The sequence below is a fragment of the Orycteropus afer genome, unplaced genomic scaffold (genome assembly GCF_000298275.1).
Source record: "Orycteropus afer afer isolate SDZICR_OR568_19922 unplaced genomic scaffold, OryAfe1.0 scaffold00051, whole genome shotgun sequence".
In the NCBI taxonomy this organism is placed as follows: domain Eukaryota; kingdom Metazoa; phylum Chordata; class Mammalia; order Tubulidentata; family Orycteropodidae; genus Orycteropus; species Orycteropus afer.
The window spans coordinates 1,720,266-1,735,026 of NW_006921638.1; the positions used below are offsets into that span (position 1 = coordinate 1,720,266).

The 14,761-nt window shown below is 36.8% G+C and overlaps 1 protein-coding gene across 1 annotated transcript in view; it reads left to right on the plus strand.

Moving 5' to 3' along the window:
* Nucleotides 1-9,017: 9,017 nt before the first annotated feature.
* The window catches only part of ARHGAP5 (Rho GTPase activating protein 5), a 67,235-nt gene continuing 61,491 nt past the window's right edge, over nt 9,018-14,761 (plus strand). Inside the window, exon 1 of the mRNA XM_007938530.2 lies at nt 9,018-12,737. Coding sequence (XP_007936721.1) covers nt 9,018-12,737 — 3,720 coding nt within the window. The remainder of the gene's footprint in view (nt 12,738-14,761) is intronic.

Sequence of the window (14,761 nt, forward strand, 5' to 3'; positions counted from 1 at the left end):
TATAATTAAAAGCATAACATTTTTTCAGTTACACTTTTTATTAATGAATGTAAAATGGAAAGCCGTAAAACTAGAAAGTTCTAATTCCAATTCCAAATTACCAAGTATTTACTTTTTCAGTTTTCCAGAGTTCCTGCAGAACTTTTTAGCCCCTGTTTCATGTTACTGTAAATCCATTAAAAGAAACATGTTTGTTTGCTTGGTGGCCTAGTAAAATTTTTTAGAAACTAACTTACAGAAATAACTAGGTAGCTTCATCTTGACATGCAATTAATTGCAGAACAGTTTAATCCAAATTTATGTATTGTCATTAATTTCTATAAAAATACTTATCAAAATAGTTTCTTGAAACAAAGTAAGTTTATAAGAATCATAAAAGCAAGTGAGAGACTGCATTACAAGCTATTAAAAGCAGCACTGCTGTGTGGGAAGAAAGTAAAAAATTGGACAAGGGACTTATGTCCTAATCCTATAATTTTGATTAGGTCATTGCTACTTTTATCTTAGTTTATTCATCAGTAAAAAACAACAACAACATGATGCTGGGTGTTATGAGAAAATGGGAACAGGTTACATGAAGGTATGGTATGTCAAAAATAAGAAAGATATTCATGTGCTGACAAATATTGCTATTAAACATATTTGAAAGGAAATTTTTAAATTAAATCAAATAGCCCCACATGTAGTTGAAGACATTGTCCATTAGTTTATTCGTGGAAGCAGGAAAAAACAAAGGATTCTTTTTTCAGCACTGAAGAAAAACTAGCCTGGTTATTTGTTAATGGAAGGCAATTTTGGACTGAATGTCAGGGAGTCAGTGAATAATTTATGTTTATGTAAGCTATCCAATGTGAAATTCCGTTGCAGCCTGTTACAGCCAACTTCATGGGCTTTATTCCCTCTCTACCTTCATAAGGTGGTGATACTGTACACCCAGACAAATAGCAAAATCCTTTTTGGGGAAGGTAATCTTTTTTTTTTTTTTTTAATTTTTTTTTCTAGCCTAAGGATTCTCAAAACTTTTAAAATCTGAAACATTTTTTTTCAAGCTAAGGTTTGTAAGTGTAGAAACAACAACAAACTCCATACTTACTGCCTTCAGGTTCATTCCAACTCATGTTGCAGAGCAGAACTGCTTCATAAGATTTTCTTGGCTATTATCTTTACAGAAGCAGTTAACCAGGCCTTTCTTCCACCAAGCCATTGGTTCAAACTGCCCTTTAGGTTAGCAGCTGATTGCAAAACAAACTGCTTGCACCACTGGAGGCACTGCTCTGCTGAGAGTTGGGAGGAGAGGGCAGCTATGTGTCTAATTGGCAGTTTACTGTAAATTGGTTTGAAAACCAGAGATTTCACACAAAGTTACCTTATTTTTTTTAATTGGGTTTTGGGTGCAAATTTACAGAGCAGCATTTGTTTCACATTCAACAGTTCGTGTACATTTGATTTCATTCCCCAGTTACCATCTCCAGCCCTAACCCACTCTCCTCCTCTGCCTTCCCAGTGACCGACCCCCACCCCCATCCCTGTGCCCTTCTTAGTTATGCACTCCTGTCTGTCCAGCTTTTCCTTGTGTGAATGTTGCCGCTCTGCTGCCCCATGACCGATTGCTCCAAGGGATGTATCTCCATAGCGTAGGTGGGTGCATTGCCCTGGGTTGGGTGTTCTGCATGTAAGTCTTACTACTTTGGGGCTAAGAGCCAGCCCTTGGGAGTGAGTTTTATACCAGACCTAAAGTGTATCTCGGGAGCTCTGGTAGCATAGTGGCTAAGTAAGGCACTTGACTGCTAACCAGAAGGCTGGCGGTTCAAACCCACCAGCCACTCCTCGGAAGGAAGGTTGGGCAATCCTACTTCCGTAGTGATACTGCCTTGGAAACCCAAGGAGGGGTTGCTGTGAGTCAGGGCTGACTCCACGGCACATAACAACAACAACAAAGTGTGTCTCAGTGCCATCGTCTTGTAGGTCCCACCAAGACTCCATCAGACCAGTAATTCTGGTTGTTACTGTGTTTTTGAATTTTATTTCACATTTTTCTTCCCACTGTATCCAGGATCTCCAGTTTTGATCCCTTCCCGGGTAGTTGGCACTGGTAGCCAGGCACCATCTGGTTCTTCTGGTCTTGAGGTCCATCATATTCTAGGGCTGATTGTTTCCAAATATCCTTAGTTTTCTTCACTCTTCTTTGCTTCCAACGAGAGGAGACCATTAGCTGCATCTTGCTGCTCGAAAGCTTTTAAGACCCCAGTTGCTACTCACCAAAGTAGGTTATGGAACAAGATTTTTATGTTATATGTTGTGCCAATTCAGCCTAGTTCCCCCCAATACTATGGTCTTGAGTTGGCAGATCCAGTGGGTCTCTCTCCCAAGAAAGTTACCTTATTTTTAATTTAAACTTTTATATTCATTATTCATAGATTGTCACTATCACATTAATTAGTATGTATTGAGCCATAGTACTAAAACTTAATCTCAATATAATAATAGAGTTTTATTTCTAATATAGATAAAAGCTTCCAGTTTTTAGTGATCTCTGAAAAGGTGATGACGTCATGCCTCCACTCATCTTTATTTAATTCTAAGACCTTTTTCTTGAAACCCTAAAACTCTTAAATGCATTTATGTTAGTGTGTTTTCATTTCTACTCTTACTCTATTATCTTAAGGTATAGAATATATCCTTATTTTGGGATTTATGCTGTAGGAGAAGCAGAAGTGAGTCTTCTAATGTTTAAAGGTACTTAGAATTATTTGGATAAGCATATAAGTGAAATATCAGTAAAGATGTGACTTATGGTAAGAATTAGGTTTATAGTTGAAAATTTTCTACACTACTCAGGTCGTTACTACATAATATTGTTATTTTTCTATTTAAAAAATTGTGTCTCTTCAACTCTAGGAGGGGAACAGTCTTCCACATCTTTGAATTACTCTCAGTTTTCAAAATAGTAGTGTTGTTAGGTGCCGCCAAGTCAGTGCTGACTCATAGTGATCCTGTGTACAACAGAACGAAACACTACTCTGTCTTGTGTCATCTTCACAGTTGTTGCCATGCTTGAGCCCATTGTTGTGGCCACTGTGTAACTCCTCATTGAGGGGCTTCCCCTTTTTTGCTGGCCTTCTACTTTACCCAGCATGATATCCTTCTCCAGGGACTGGTCCTTCTGACAACATGGCCAAAGTATGAGAGACAATACTTCTAAGGAGCTTTACAGCTGTACTTCCTCCAAGACGGATTTGTTCTTTGTTCTAGCAATTGAATTCTTCACCAATACCATGATTCAAACACATCAGTTCTTCTGTGGTCTTCCTTATTCCTTGTCTAGCTTTAACATGTATATGAGGCTCTTGAAAATACCATGGCTTTGATCAAGTGCCCCTTAGTCTTCAAAGTGACAGTCTTGGCTTTTTAACACTTTAAACAGATCTTTTGCAGCAGACTTGCCCAGTGTAATATGTTGTTTTATTTCTTGACTGCTTCTTCCATAGGTGTTGATTGTGGATCCAAGTAAAATGAAATCCTTGACAGCTTCAATTTTTTGACCATTATGATGTTGCTTATTGATCTAGTTGTGAGGATTTTTGTTTTCTTTATGTTGACGTGTAAACCATACTGAAGGCTGCGATCTTTGATCTTTATCAGCGGGTGCTTCAAGTCCTCTTCACTTTCAGCAGGCAAGGTTGTGCCATCTGCATATCACAGGTTGTTAGTGAGTCGTCCTCCAGTCCTGATGCTGTGTTGTTCTTTATATAGTCCAGCTTCTTGGCTTATTTGCTAAGCATACAGATTGAATAAGTATGGTGAAAGGATACAACCCTGACCCACATTTCTCCTGATTTTAAATCATGCAGTATACCCTTGTTCTAACTGCCTTTTGGACTTTGTACAGGTTCCTCATGAGCATAATTAACCACAGTTAAGTGTTCTGTAATTCCCATTCTTCCCAGTATTGCCCATAATTTGTTACAGTCAGCACAGCTGAATGCCTTTGCATAGTCAATAAAGCACAAGTAAAGATATTTTTGGTACTATTTGCTTTCAGCCAGGATCCATCTGACATCAGTAGTAATGTCCCTCGTTCTGTGTCCGCTTTGAATCCAGCTTGAATTTCTAGCAATTCCCTGTTGGTGTACTGCTGCAACTTTTTTTTGGATTATTTTCAGCAAAACTTCACTGGCATGTGGTATTAATGACACTGATAATTTCTGCATTCTGTTGGATTACCTTTCTTTCGAGTGAGCACAGATATCTATCTTGCAGTTGGTTGACTGCATAGCTGACTTCAAAATTCTTTGGGATAAACAAATGAATGCTTCTAGGACTGCATCCATTTGTTGATACATCTCAGTGAGTATTCTATCAATTCTGGAACCTTGTTTTTCACTGATTCTTTCAGTGCAGCTTGGACTTATTTTAGTACTATGGCTCATGATCATATGCTACCTCCTGAAATGGTTGAACACCAACCAGTTGTTTTTGTACTCTCTGTATTCTTTTCATCTTCTTTTGATGCTACTTGTATTGTTATTTTGCCCATAGATCTTTCAGTATTGTAATATCAAGTCTTGAATTTTCTCTTCAGTTCTTTCAGCTTGAGAAATGGCAAGTGTGTTTTTTCCTTTTTGAATTTCTAACTCCAGGTTTTGGCACATTTCACTATAATACTTTACTTTGTTCTTTGGAACTGCTCTTTGAAATCTTCAGTTCAGTTCTTGTACTTCATTTCTTCATTTGCTTTAGCTACTCTCCGTTTAACAGTAAGTTGCAGAGTCTCTTCTGACATCCATTTACTTAGCACATAATACTGGATTCAATATATATTTGTTTAAAAAGAACTATGTTTCATTAGGTAGTTCTAGTGTAGTGTTCATAATGCTGAAACTAAAAATTCCCTGAAGCAGTCACTAGATAAATTTTCTTTTGATGAGCGTTTTCAAATAAGTCATCTGCAGTTTTTCCCTTTTCTATTAAGAAGTGAGCACAGATACTGCATTGTATGGTGTTTCCCCTTTTTTTTTCTTAATTCTTAGCTGTGGAATTACTTTGTTATTTTCATGAACTAATTTCCCTTTTTATTGTTAGTGTATAACTTTGTTATCTAGTTGATGCACTATATTTTCTTTTCTGTAACTATCTAAAAGTCATCCAATAGTTCTTTTATGCCATTTGGGTAAAGAATGTTAATCTTGGTGTTAAGTGAAAATATTTAACCAGATTAAGATTTTTTAAATTTTTACTTATTAAAAAAACGTAATAGGATTGGAAGGCATTTCCCCAATTTCCTTTACTTCTTTCTAGTTATTGTATATACTGCTGCCAGATATTTGTAAGTCACAGGTCTGATCACATCAATTTTTTTTATAAGCCTTCGACAGCTTTCTGTGGTTCCAAATATCAATTTAAGAACTGGAACTAACCTTTATTAAACATCTTTTGTTTTAGTTGTTAAAACAGTTCTGCTTACTCAGTGGTTTCTACTTCTTTTGCCTCTGCTTCCACATAGTAATATTTTATTTTTATAGATGTGAACCCAGCACACATTTGTTTGAATATCAGATTGCTGATTGTTAAAAATGTTATTTAGTTCAGACTGGAACTGAATAGCACCATGCTAGTATATAAATTATGAAATAGGAAAATACATTTATAAGAATTATTATCAGAATTAAGTCAAAATTTTAAAGTACATGAATAATTTCTCAACACCATTAGCTGCTTATGTAAAAAATAGGCTATGTAATCTAAATAAATTTACTCCTCTTCTTACTGACATGGTTAGATCCTAAAGACCAGATTATTAGGCAAAAATTAACATTATACAAAAATGGAGGATGACCATATCAGGTTACAGAATGGAAGATTGCTGCATCATGATATTACCGCCAGATGTCATCATCAGATAACTGCTAAACCACTGAGAATCATGGCCAGTGATGTTGACAACATAACCTTATAATCTTAACCATCATAGGCACCATCTTCCTCACACTTGGGTGTTCATTGCTTCCACAAGTACATTGTTAATGCACAAAAGAGATAGTAAATTTTTTACTGTTGTTACAAATGTGAAACGTCAGATAACAAGGTAGTTGATAATTGAAGAGCAGGTGCACATATTTACTTGCAACAGAGGTCAAAGAGGAAGCCAGGCATTTGGGCACGGTAGGGAGGTTCTCGTTTTATTTGCCTTTTTTCTTTGAGTTTGTTATGGTCTTGATTTTTGTCTGGATTGAAGACAGTTTTCACATGTGTTGATTGCTAAAGGGCAAGGAGGCTGTATCCTTTGACCTCCTCTAATCCCACAAGAGGAAGACAGAATCACCATCAGTAGCCCAAGGCCTATCCCTGCAAGGCCACACATGCCACCTCCCTCCAGCCCTTTGACCAGCTCTGACACCACTGTTCTTCCCATAGCACCCACCACCTTTGTGCTGGGTTCGATAATTTGCTGCAGTGGCCGTGCAGAGCTCACAGATTATGGGATTTATTAGGGAAGCAACAGGCTACAATTCAAGTTCAGGAATCAGCCAGTCATCTCTCAGCCAACAGTCTCAAAAGCACATGTCTCTCACATCTTTATCTTAGCAAGTGCGTGTCTCTCAGGAGTGTGTTTCTCTCAGCAGCATGTCTTTCTCAGCCAGCAGTCAGAGAGAATCCTTCTGCCTCTAGGAGGGCTCCTTTTGAGCCTGGCAGAGTGGCCAAACTGATCAATCCCAACATCAGAATCCTATATACCTGAGAGAGAGAGAGAGAGACAGAAGAACAAGAGAGAACTTCCCAGAAGATTGCTTCCTACTACTTCCAACAAAAATACCCCAGGTGGATAACTTTAACAATCAGGAGCTACTCAGTTGCTCATGGCAAATTCTGCCATGGACATAACATACTATATAAAACAATGTTCCACCTCCTACTTTGGTGAGTAGCAACTGGGATCTTAAAAGGCAGCAAGCTGCCATCTAGATGCAACGATGGGTCTCTCCACGTCCAGAGCAAAGAAGAATGAAGAAAACCAAACTTCATGGAAACAATTAGTCCTAGCGACTGGTACACCATCCGATCTGCAGCCTATACGACTATGAGACCAGAAGAACTAGATGGTGCCTGGCTACCACTGTCATCCACTTGGAAGGGGATCTATGTAGGAGATCCTTGATAGAGAGGGAGAACAATGTGGAACAAAACTCAAAATCATTTGGAGGGGAAAAAAAGGTGGGGGGACCAGGTTTGCTGGTCCGAGAGAGCCTGGTGGAACCACTGAGACTATGGCCCCTAACTGCCCTTCAGGTCTGGAATTGAACCCACACCTGTGCTTTCCAGCCAAACAAAAGACAGGCATATGAGTTGAACATTTTCCTCAAGTAGATACTCTCCTTGGACAGAAAATCATGGGAGAAAGAAGGGCAGTTTATGCACAGGGCGACAGCTCGGGGCAGGAGTGTATGGAGGGATGGACACTGGGAAGAGGTAACTATGGGGAGGAAGTAGGAAGGGAGCTGTTGCATTGTGGTAAACTGTGGTCAATGTCATGAGACCAAGTATATGTGAACTGCTGTATGGAAAGTGTATTTGCTCTGTAAATCTTCACCCAAATCACAATAAAAAAATAAAAAATAAAATATAAAAAAAAAAGAAATAGGAAAAAAAAAATTCCGCCATGGAGTTTACAAAGACTTGTAACTATACTACATAATTTACAACACCTCATTCATGTTCAATTTTGGACTTTGTTTTTTAATCTTGTGACATTTTGAGGGGGTAAAAATGATGTGGTTTTAATCCACTTTTAAAAGAATGAAGAATCTCCAGATAAAGCATTTTTAAAAGATTGAGTCATTATCTACACATAAATAAACTTTTAAATTTCACGTAATTTTTACAGATTATTTAATGTTGCTGTTATACCAACTAATTCTAAAAAACTGCCCCAAGAATACATTAAAATTATATAGCTTGATAGTACTCAAAATGTGGCTGATAAACTACTCTGTAACTCTGTATCTGAAAGGAGATAAATCCAGAAATCAAGAGCATTTAGAAACATTTTGACAGTTATATCTCTTAATTCTAATAAAAAATTAGGGCTTGGATTTTATTATTATTTTAACTTTATTTACTTCATTTTACAAAATTAGTCTGACAGATTGGAAATAAAAATTGTTTCTTCATCATAGAGAATTTGAGAAACATTAACCTAGCAAAATACTATCATTTGTATTAATTGTCCTTTTATTTCTGTTTGTATGTTGAATATTCTTAATTGTTTTGGGGACATAAAACTTGATAAATTGCACAAGAATGTGTTGAAAATTTGAAATTTTAAAAAATTTAAAAATCTGTAAAGTTCATATGAAGTTCCATTTTAAGGAATGAATTTTGAGGAACCCTGTAATAGGAACCTTGTAATAAAACCCAGGTTTTTTTTTTTTTGTAAAAGTTGTGAGATAATTGCTAAGGCAACTAGTACATTTTAGTTATCACCAAATATAGTCTATATAGTCATAGAAGACAGGAAAATAAAAAGAGGAAGAACTAGTTGTTTTTCTGACTCATTGTAAGTAATAATTAGAAGCAGAATGCACATTTGGTTTATAAGGGTTTATTTTAAAGTTTGTGAGATACTAAATTTTTATATCTAATTATTTTAATTTTTAGTTTTTTAAGGTTTGCCTTAAGTTTTGAAGTCATTTATAATGATAAATCATAAACTTACTATAATTTTTTAAAATACATGCATCAAAGAAAGTTAAACTAACTTGCATGGTGCTTTGATATGAGCATGTTTAATATGTATAATTCATTGTGTGTAATTCATGATTAAGATTTGTCCTTTTTTCCTCTTTTTCTAGGAAGGTGATGCATATGATTTTGAAGACCTTTCTGCACAGAAATAAGGGGAATACAAAGAACCAAATATAGTTCTGAAATTTGGGATCTCTACTTTGAGATGGTTTTATTTTCAGAATGAGAAGCATATCTGGTTACATTTATGAATGTAGAGACATGAGAATTGAGTTATGATGGCAAAAAACAGAGAACCTCGACCCCCATCCTATACTATCAGTGTAGTTGGACTTTCTGGGACTGAAAAAGACAAAGGTAACTGTGGTGTTGGAAAATCTTGTTTGTGCAATAGATTTGTACGCTCAAAGGCAGATGAATATTATCTAGAGCATACTTCTGTGCTTAGCACGATTGACTTTGGAGGACGAGTAGTAAACAATGATCACTTTTTGTACTGGGGTGACATAACACAAAATGGTGAAGATGGAATAGAATGTAAAATTCATGTCATTGAACAGACAGAGTTCATTGATGACCAGACTTTCTTGCCTCATCGGAGTACGAATTTGCAACCATATATAAAACGTGCAGCTGCCACTAAATTGCAGTCAGCAGAAAAACTAATGTACATTTGCACTGATCAACTAGGCTTGGAACAAGACTTTGAACAGAAGCAAATGCCTGAAGGGAAGCTCAGTGTGGATGGATTTTTATTGTGCATTGATGTAAGTCAGGGATGCAATAGGAAGTTTGATGATCAACTTAAATTTGTGAATAACCTTTTTGTCCAGCTATCAAAGTCAAAAAAGCCTGTAATAATAGCAGCAACTAAATGTGATGAATGTGTGGATCATTATCTGAGAGAAGTTCAGGCATTTGCTTCCAACAAAAAGAACCTCCTTGTAGTGGAAACATCAGCACGATTTAATGTCAACATTGAGACATGTTTCACTGCACTGGTACAAATGTTGGATAAAACTCGTGGCAAGCCTAAAATTATTCCCTATCTGGATGCTTATAAAACACAGAGACAACTTGTTGTTACAGCAACGGATAAGTTTGAAAAACTTGTGCAAACTGTGAGAGATTATCATGCAACTTGGAAAACTGTTAGTAATAAATTAAAAAATCATCCTGACTATGAAGAATACATCAACTTAGAGGGAACAAAAAAGGCCAGAAATACATTTTCAAAACATATCGAACAACTTAAACAGGAACATATAAGAAAAAGGAGAGAAGAATATATAAATACTTTACCAAGAGCTTTTAACACTCTTTTGCCAAATCTGGAAGAGATTGAACATTTAAATTGGTCAGAAGCTTTGAAGTTAATGGAAAAGAGATCAGATTTCCAGTTATGTTTTGTGGTGCTAGAAAAAACACCTTGGGATGAAACTGACCATATAGACAAAATTAATGATAGACGGATTCCATTTGACCTCCTGAGCACTTTAGAAGCTGAAAAAGTCTATCAAAACCATGTACAACATCTAATATCAGAGAAAAGAAGAGTAGAAATGAAGGAAAAATTCAAAAAGACTCTGGAAAAAATTCAGTTCATTTCACCTGGGCAGCCATGGGAGGAAGTTATGTGCTTTGTTATGGAGGATGAAGCCTTTAAATATATCACTGAGGCTGATAGCAAAGAGGTTTATGGTAGGCATCAGCGAGAAATAGTAGAAAAAGCCAAAGAAGAGTTTCAGGAAATGCTTTTTGAGCATTCTGAACTTTTTTATGATTTAGATCTTAATGCAACACCTAGTACGGATAAAATGAGTGAAATTCACAGAGTTCTGAGTGAAGAACCTAGATATAAAGCTTTACAGAAACTTGCACCTGATAGGGAATCTCTTCTACTTAAGCATATAGGGTTTGTTTATCATCCCACTAAAGAAACTTGTCTTAGTGGCCAAAATTGTACTGACATTAAAGTGGAGCAGTTACTTGCCAGTAGTCTTTTACAGTTAGATCATGGCCGTTTACGGTTATATCATGATAGTACCAATATAGATAAAGTTAACCTTTTCATTTTAGGAAAAGATGGCCTTGCCCAAGAACTAGCAAATGAGATAAGGACACAATCTACTGATGATGAGTATGCCTTAGATGGAAAAATTTATGAACTTGATCTTCGACCAGTTGATGCCAAATCGCCTTACTTTTTAAGCCAGTTATGGACTGCTGCCTTTAAACCACATGGGTGCTTCTGTGTATTTAATTCCATTGAGTCATTGAATTTTATTGGAGATTTTATTGGAAAAATAAGAACCGAAGCGTCTCAGATCAGAAAAGATAAATATATGGCTAATCTTCCATTTACGTTAATTCTGGCTAATCAGAGAGATTCCATTAGCAAGAATCTACCAATTCTCAGACACCAAGGGCAGCAGCTGGCAAATAAATTACAGTGTCCTTTTGTAGATGTACCTGCTGGTACATATCCTCGTAAATTTAATGAAACTCAAATAAAGCAAGCTCTAAGAGGAGTATTGGAATCAGTTAAACACAATTTAGATGTGGTGAGCCCAGTTCCCACCAGTAAGGATGTATCAGAAGCTGACTTGAGAATTGTTATGTGTGCCATGTGTGGTGATCCTTTTAGTGTGGATCTTATTCTTTCACCTTTCCTTGATTCTCATTCTTGCAGTGCTGCTCAAGCTGGACAGAATAATTCCCTAATGCTTGATAAAATCATTGGTGAAAAAAGGAGGCGAATACAGATCACAATATTATCATACCATTCCTCAATTGGAGTCAGGAAAGATGAACTGGTTCATGGATACATATTAGTTTACTCTGCCAAACGGAAAGCATCAATGGGAATGCTTCGAGCATTTCTGTCAGAAGTTCAGGACACCATTCCTGTACAGTTAGTGGCAGTTACTGATAGCCAAGCAGATTTTTTTGAAAATGAAGCCATCAAAGAATTAATGACTGAAGGAGAACACATAGCAACTGAGATCACTGCTAAATTTACGGCATTGTATTCTTTATCCCAGTATCATCGGCAAACTGAGGTCTTTACTCTGTTTTTCAGTGATGTACTAGAGAAAAAAAATATGATAGAAAATTCCTATTTGTCAGATAATACAAGAGAATCAACACATCAAAGTGAAGATGTTTTTCTACCATCTCCCAGAGACTGTTTTCCCTATAACAACTACCCTGATTCAGATGATGACACAGAAGCACCTCCTCCTTATAGTCCAATTGGGGATGATGTACAGTTGCTCCCAACACCTAGTGACCGATCCAGGTACAGATTAGATTTGGAAGGAAATGAATATCCCATTCATAGCACCCCAAACTCTCATGACCATGAACGCAACCATAAAGTGCCTCCTCCTATTAAACCTAAACCAGTTGTAACTAAGACAAATGTGAGGAAACTGGATCCGAACCTTTTGAAAACAATTGAAGCTGGTATTGGTAAAAATCCAAGAAAACAGACTTCCCGGGTGCCTTTGGCACATCCTGAAGATATGGATCCTACAGATAACTATGCGGAACCCATTGACACAATTTTTAAACAGAAGGGCTATTCTGATGATATTTATTCTGTCCCAGATGATAGTCAGAATCGCATTATTAAAATCCGAAACTCATTTGTAAATAACACTCAAGGAGATGAAGAAAATGGATTTTCTGATAGAACCTCAAAAAGTCATGGAGAACGGAGGCCTTCAAAATACAAATATAAATCTAAAACCTTGTTTAGTAAAGCCAAATCATACTATAGAAGAACACATTCAGATGCAAGTGATGATGAGGCTTTCACCACTTCTAAAACAAAACGAAAAGGAAGACATCGTGGAAGTGAAGAAGATCCACTTCTTTCTCCTGTTGAAACTTGGAAAGGTGGTATTGATAATCCTGCAATCACTTCAGACCAGGAATTAGAAGATAAGAAAATGAAGAAGAAAACCCACAAAGTAAAAGAAGATAAAAAGGTGAGTTTAAGTTATGGACACTGATGTTTCTAAAGATGTTTGTTTCTGCCTTTTTAAAAAAGATGTTTTTTGTTTTTGTTTTTTAAAAGAGAATGGGTCATCAGTGAGAACTTAGATTGTCTTATAATTTGGGAGCTCTGGTAGCAGAGTGCCTAAGACGCTTGACTGCTAACCAGAGGGTGGTGGTTCAAACCCACCAGCCATTCCTCGGAAGGAAGGTTGGTCAGTCTACTTCTGTAGTACCACCTCGGAAACCCAAGGGGAGGGGTCACTGTGAGTCGGGTCTGACTTGATGGCATATAACAACATACCTAATTTAGTGAAAGTAATTATCGCTTTTTTTTTTTTTTAAATTACCTAATTTTGTGAGAACAAGGTATTTTTGGTCACTCATTGACTTTTGTTTACTCGTACTTATCTGGAGTAGAAGTTTGATTTCGTATTCTTTAGTATAAAAATTTGACTTGTGTATGTATATCCTATTTACAGAAAAAAGTATTTTTTTTTTCTTTTGGTCTATATTATTCAAAGATAGTATTAATAGCAATGAAACAGTAATAATTTATAGCCCTGGAAATTTCATTTCTTTCCTAGGCATCATCATTGTAGAAAGGCTTCTAAATTTATCAAATTCTGACCAGATAGCAAGTTTTCATCTTTTATATTTTCAGTAGGTACTCATTTATCTGAAGAAATTAAGCATTGAGAATCTAAATATTATTAGATTTCTGTTACTAATTTTTATTTAATCTTTCTCACAACAGTATTTTAGCACTTTCACTTCTAGTACCTTCTGGCGCATGATTGTCAACACAAGCTTTTATTCAAGGATTTTATAATCGGAGCACCTAGTAAGCTTTTGTTATTTTTTTTTTTTTTAAAACTTTTTGTGATTTGGGTGAAAGTTCACATGATTCTTTTTGTACATTGATTACAGTCCCCACAATGAAGCAATACTCTTCCCATTTTCTCCCTGAATTTACCATTTCCCAAAACCCACTGCCATCAAGTTAGTTCTAAATCACGGCAGCCATAGGATGAAGTAGAACTGCTCCATATAGTTTCTGAGGTTATAAATCTTTATAGAAGCAGACTGCCTCAGCTTTTTCCCATGGAGCAGCTGGTGGGATTGAACCACTGACTGGTTAGCAGCTGAGTGTGTTAACCACTACACCACCAGAGCTCCTATATTGTTTACAATAGGCTTTTGTTCTATTATTGATAGAACAAATTCCTTCATCAGTTAAGTCCATAAAACCAAACCAAACCAGCTCATTGTCATAGAGGTGATTCCAACTCATAGCGACCCCTGTTAGGTTTCCAAGGTAGGAAATCTTTAGGGAAGTAGATTGCCTCATCTTCCTTCTGTAGAGCAGCTAATGGTTTTGAACCACCAACATTCTAGGTAGCAGTCAAATGCTTTAGGCACTGTGCCACCAGAGCTCCTTTAGTTCTAAGTCCATAGTCTTATACATTACCAATACATAAAACCAAACTCACTGCCATTCAGTTGGATCCTACTCATAGCTACCCCTCTTTGGCCCTCTTTGGTTGTCTAAGGCTGTTATCACTATGGAAATAGATTGCCCAGTCTTCCTTCTGAGGAGTGGCTGGTCAGTTTGAACTGCCAGCCTTCTGGTTAGCAGTTAAATGCCTTAGGCACAATGCCACCAGAGCTCCTAAAGATGATTATAGATAATAATAAAGATTATTACAGATAATGTTTAATTGAGTAAGCTTATGCTTTTCCTGCATATAGCAACTGTCTGCCTATTTATAGTTGGATTGTTGTGGTGGTGGTATGTGCCATCAAGTCGGACCTGAGTCATAGTGACCCTTGGGTTTCCAAGGTGGTTTCACTATGGAAATAGATTGCCCAGCCTTCCTTTCGAGGAGTGGCTGGTGGATTTGAACTGCCAGACTTCTGGTTAGTAGTCAAGTGCCTTAGTCACTACACTACCAGAATTCCCTATGTAGTTGGATAGATTCTATTTTATTATGTAAGTCTAAGCTGCAGTGTTGCC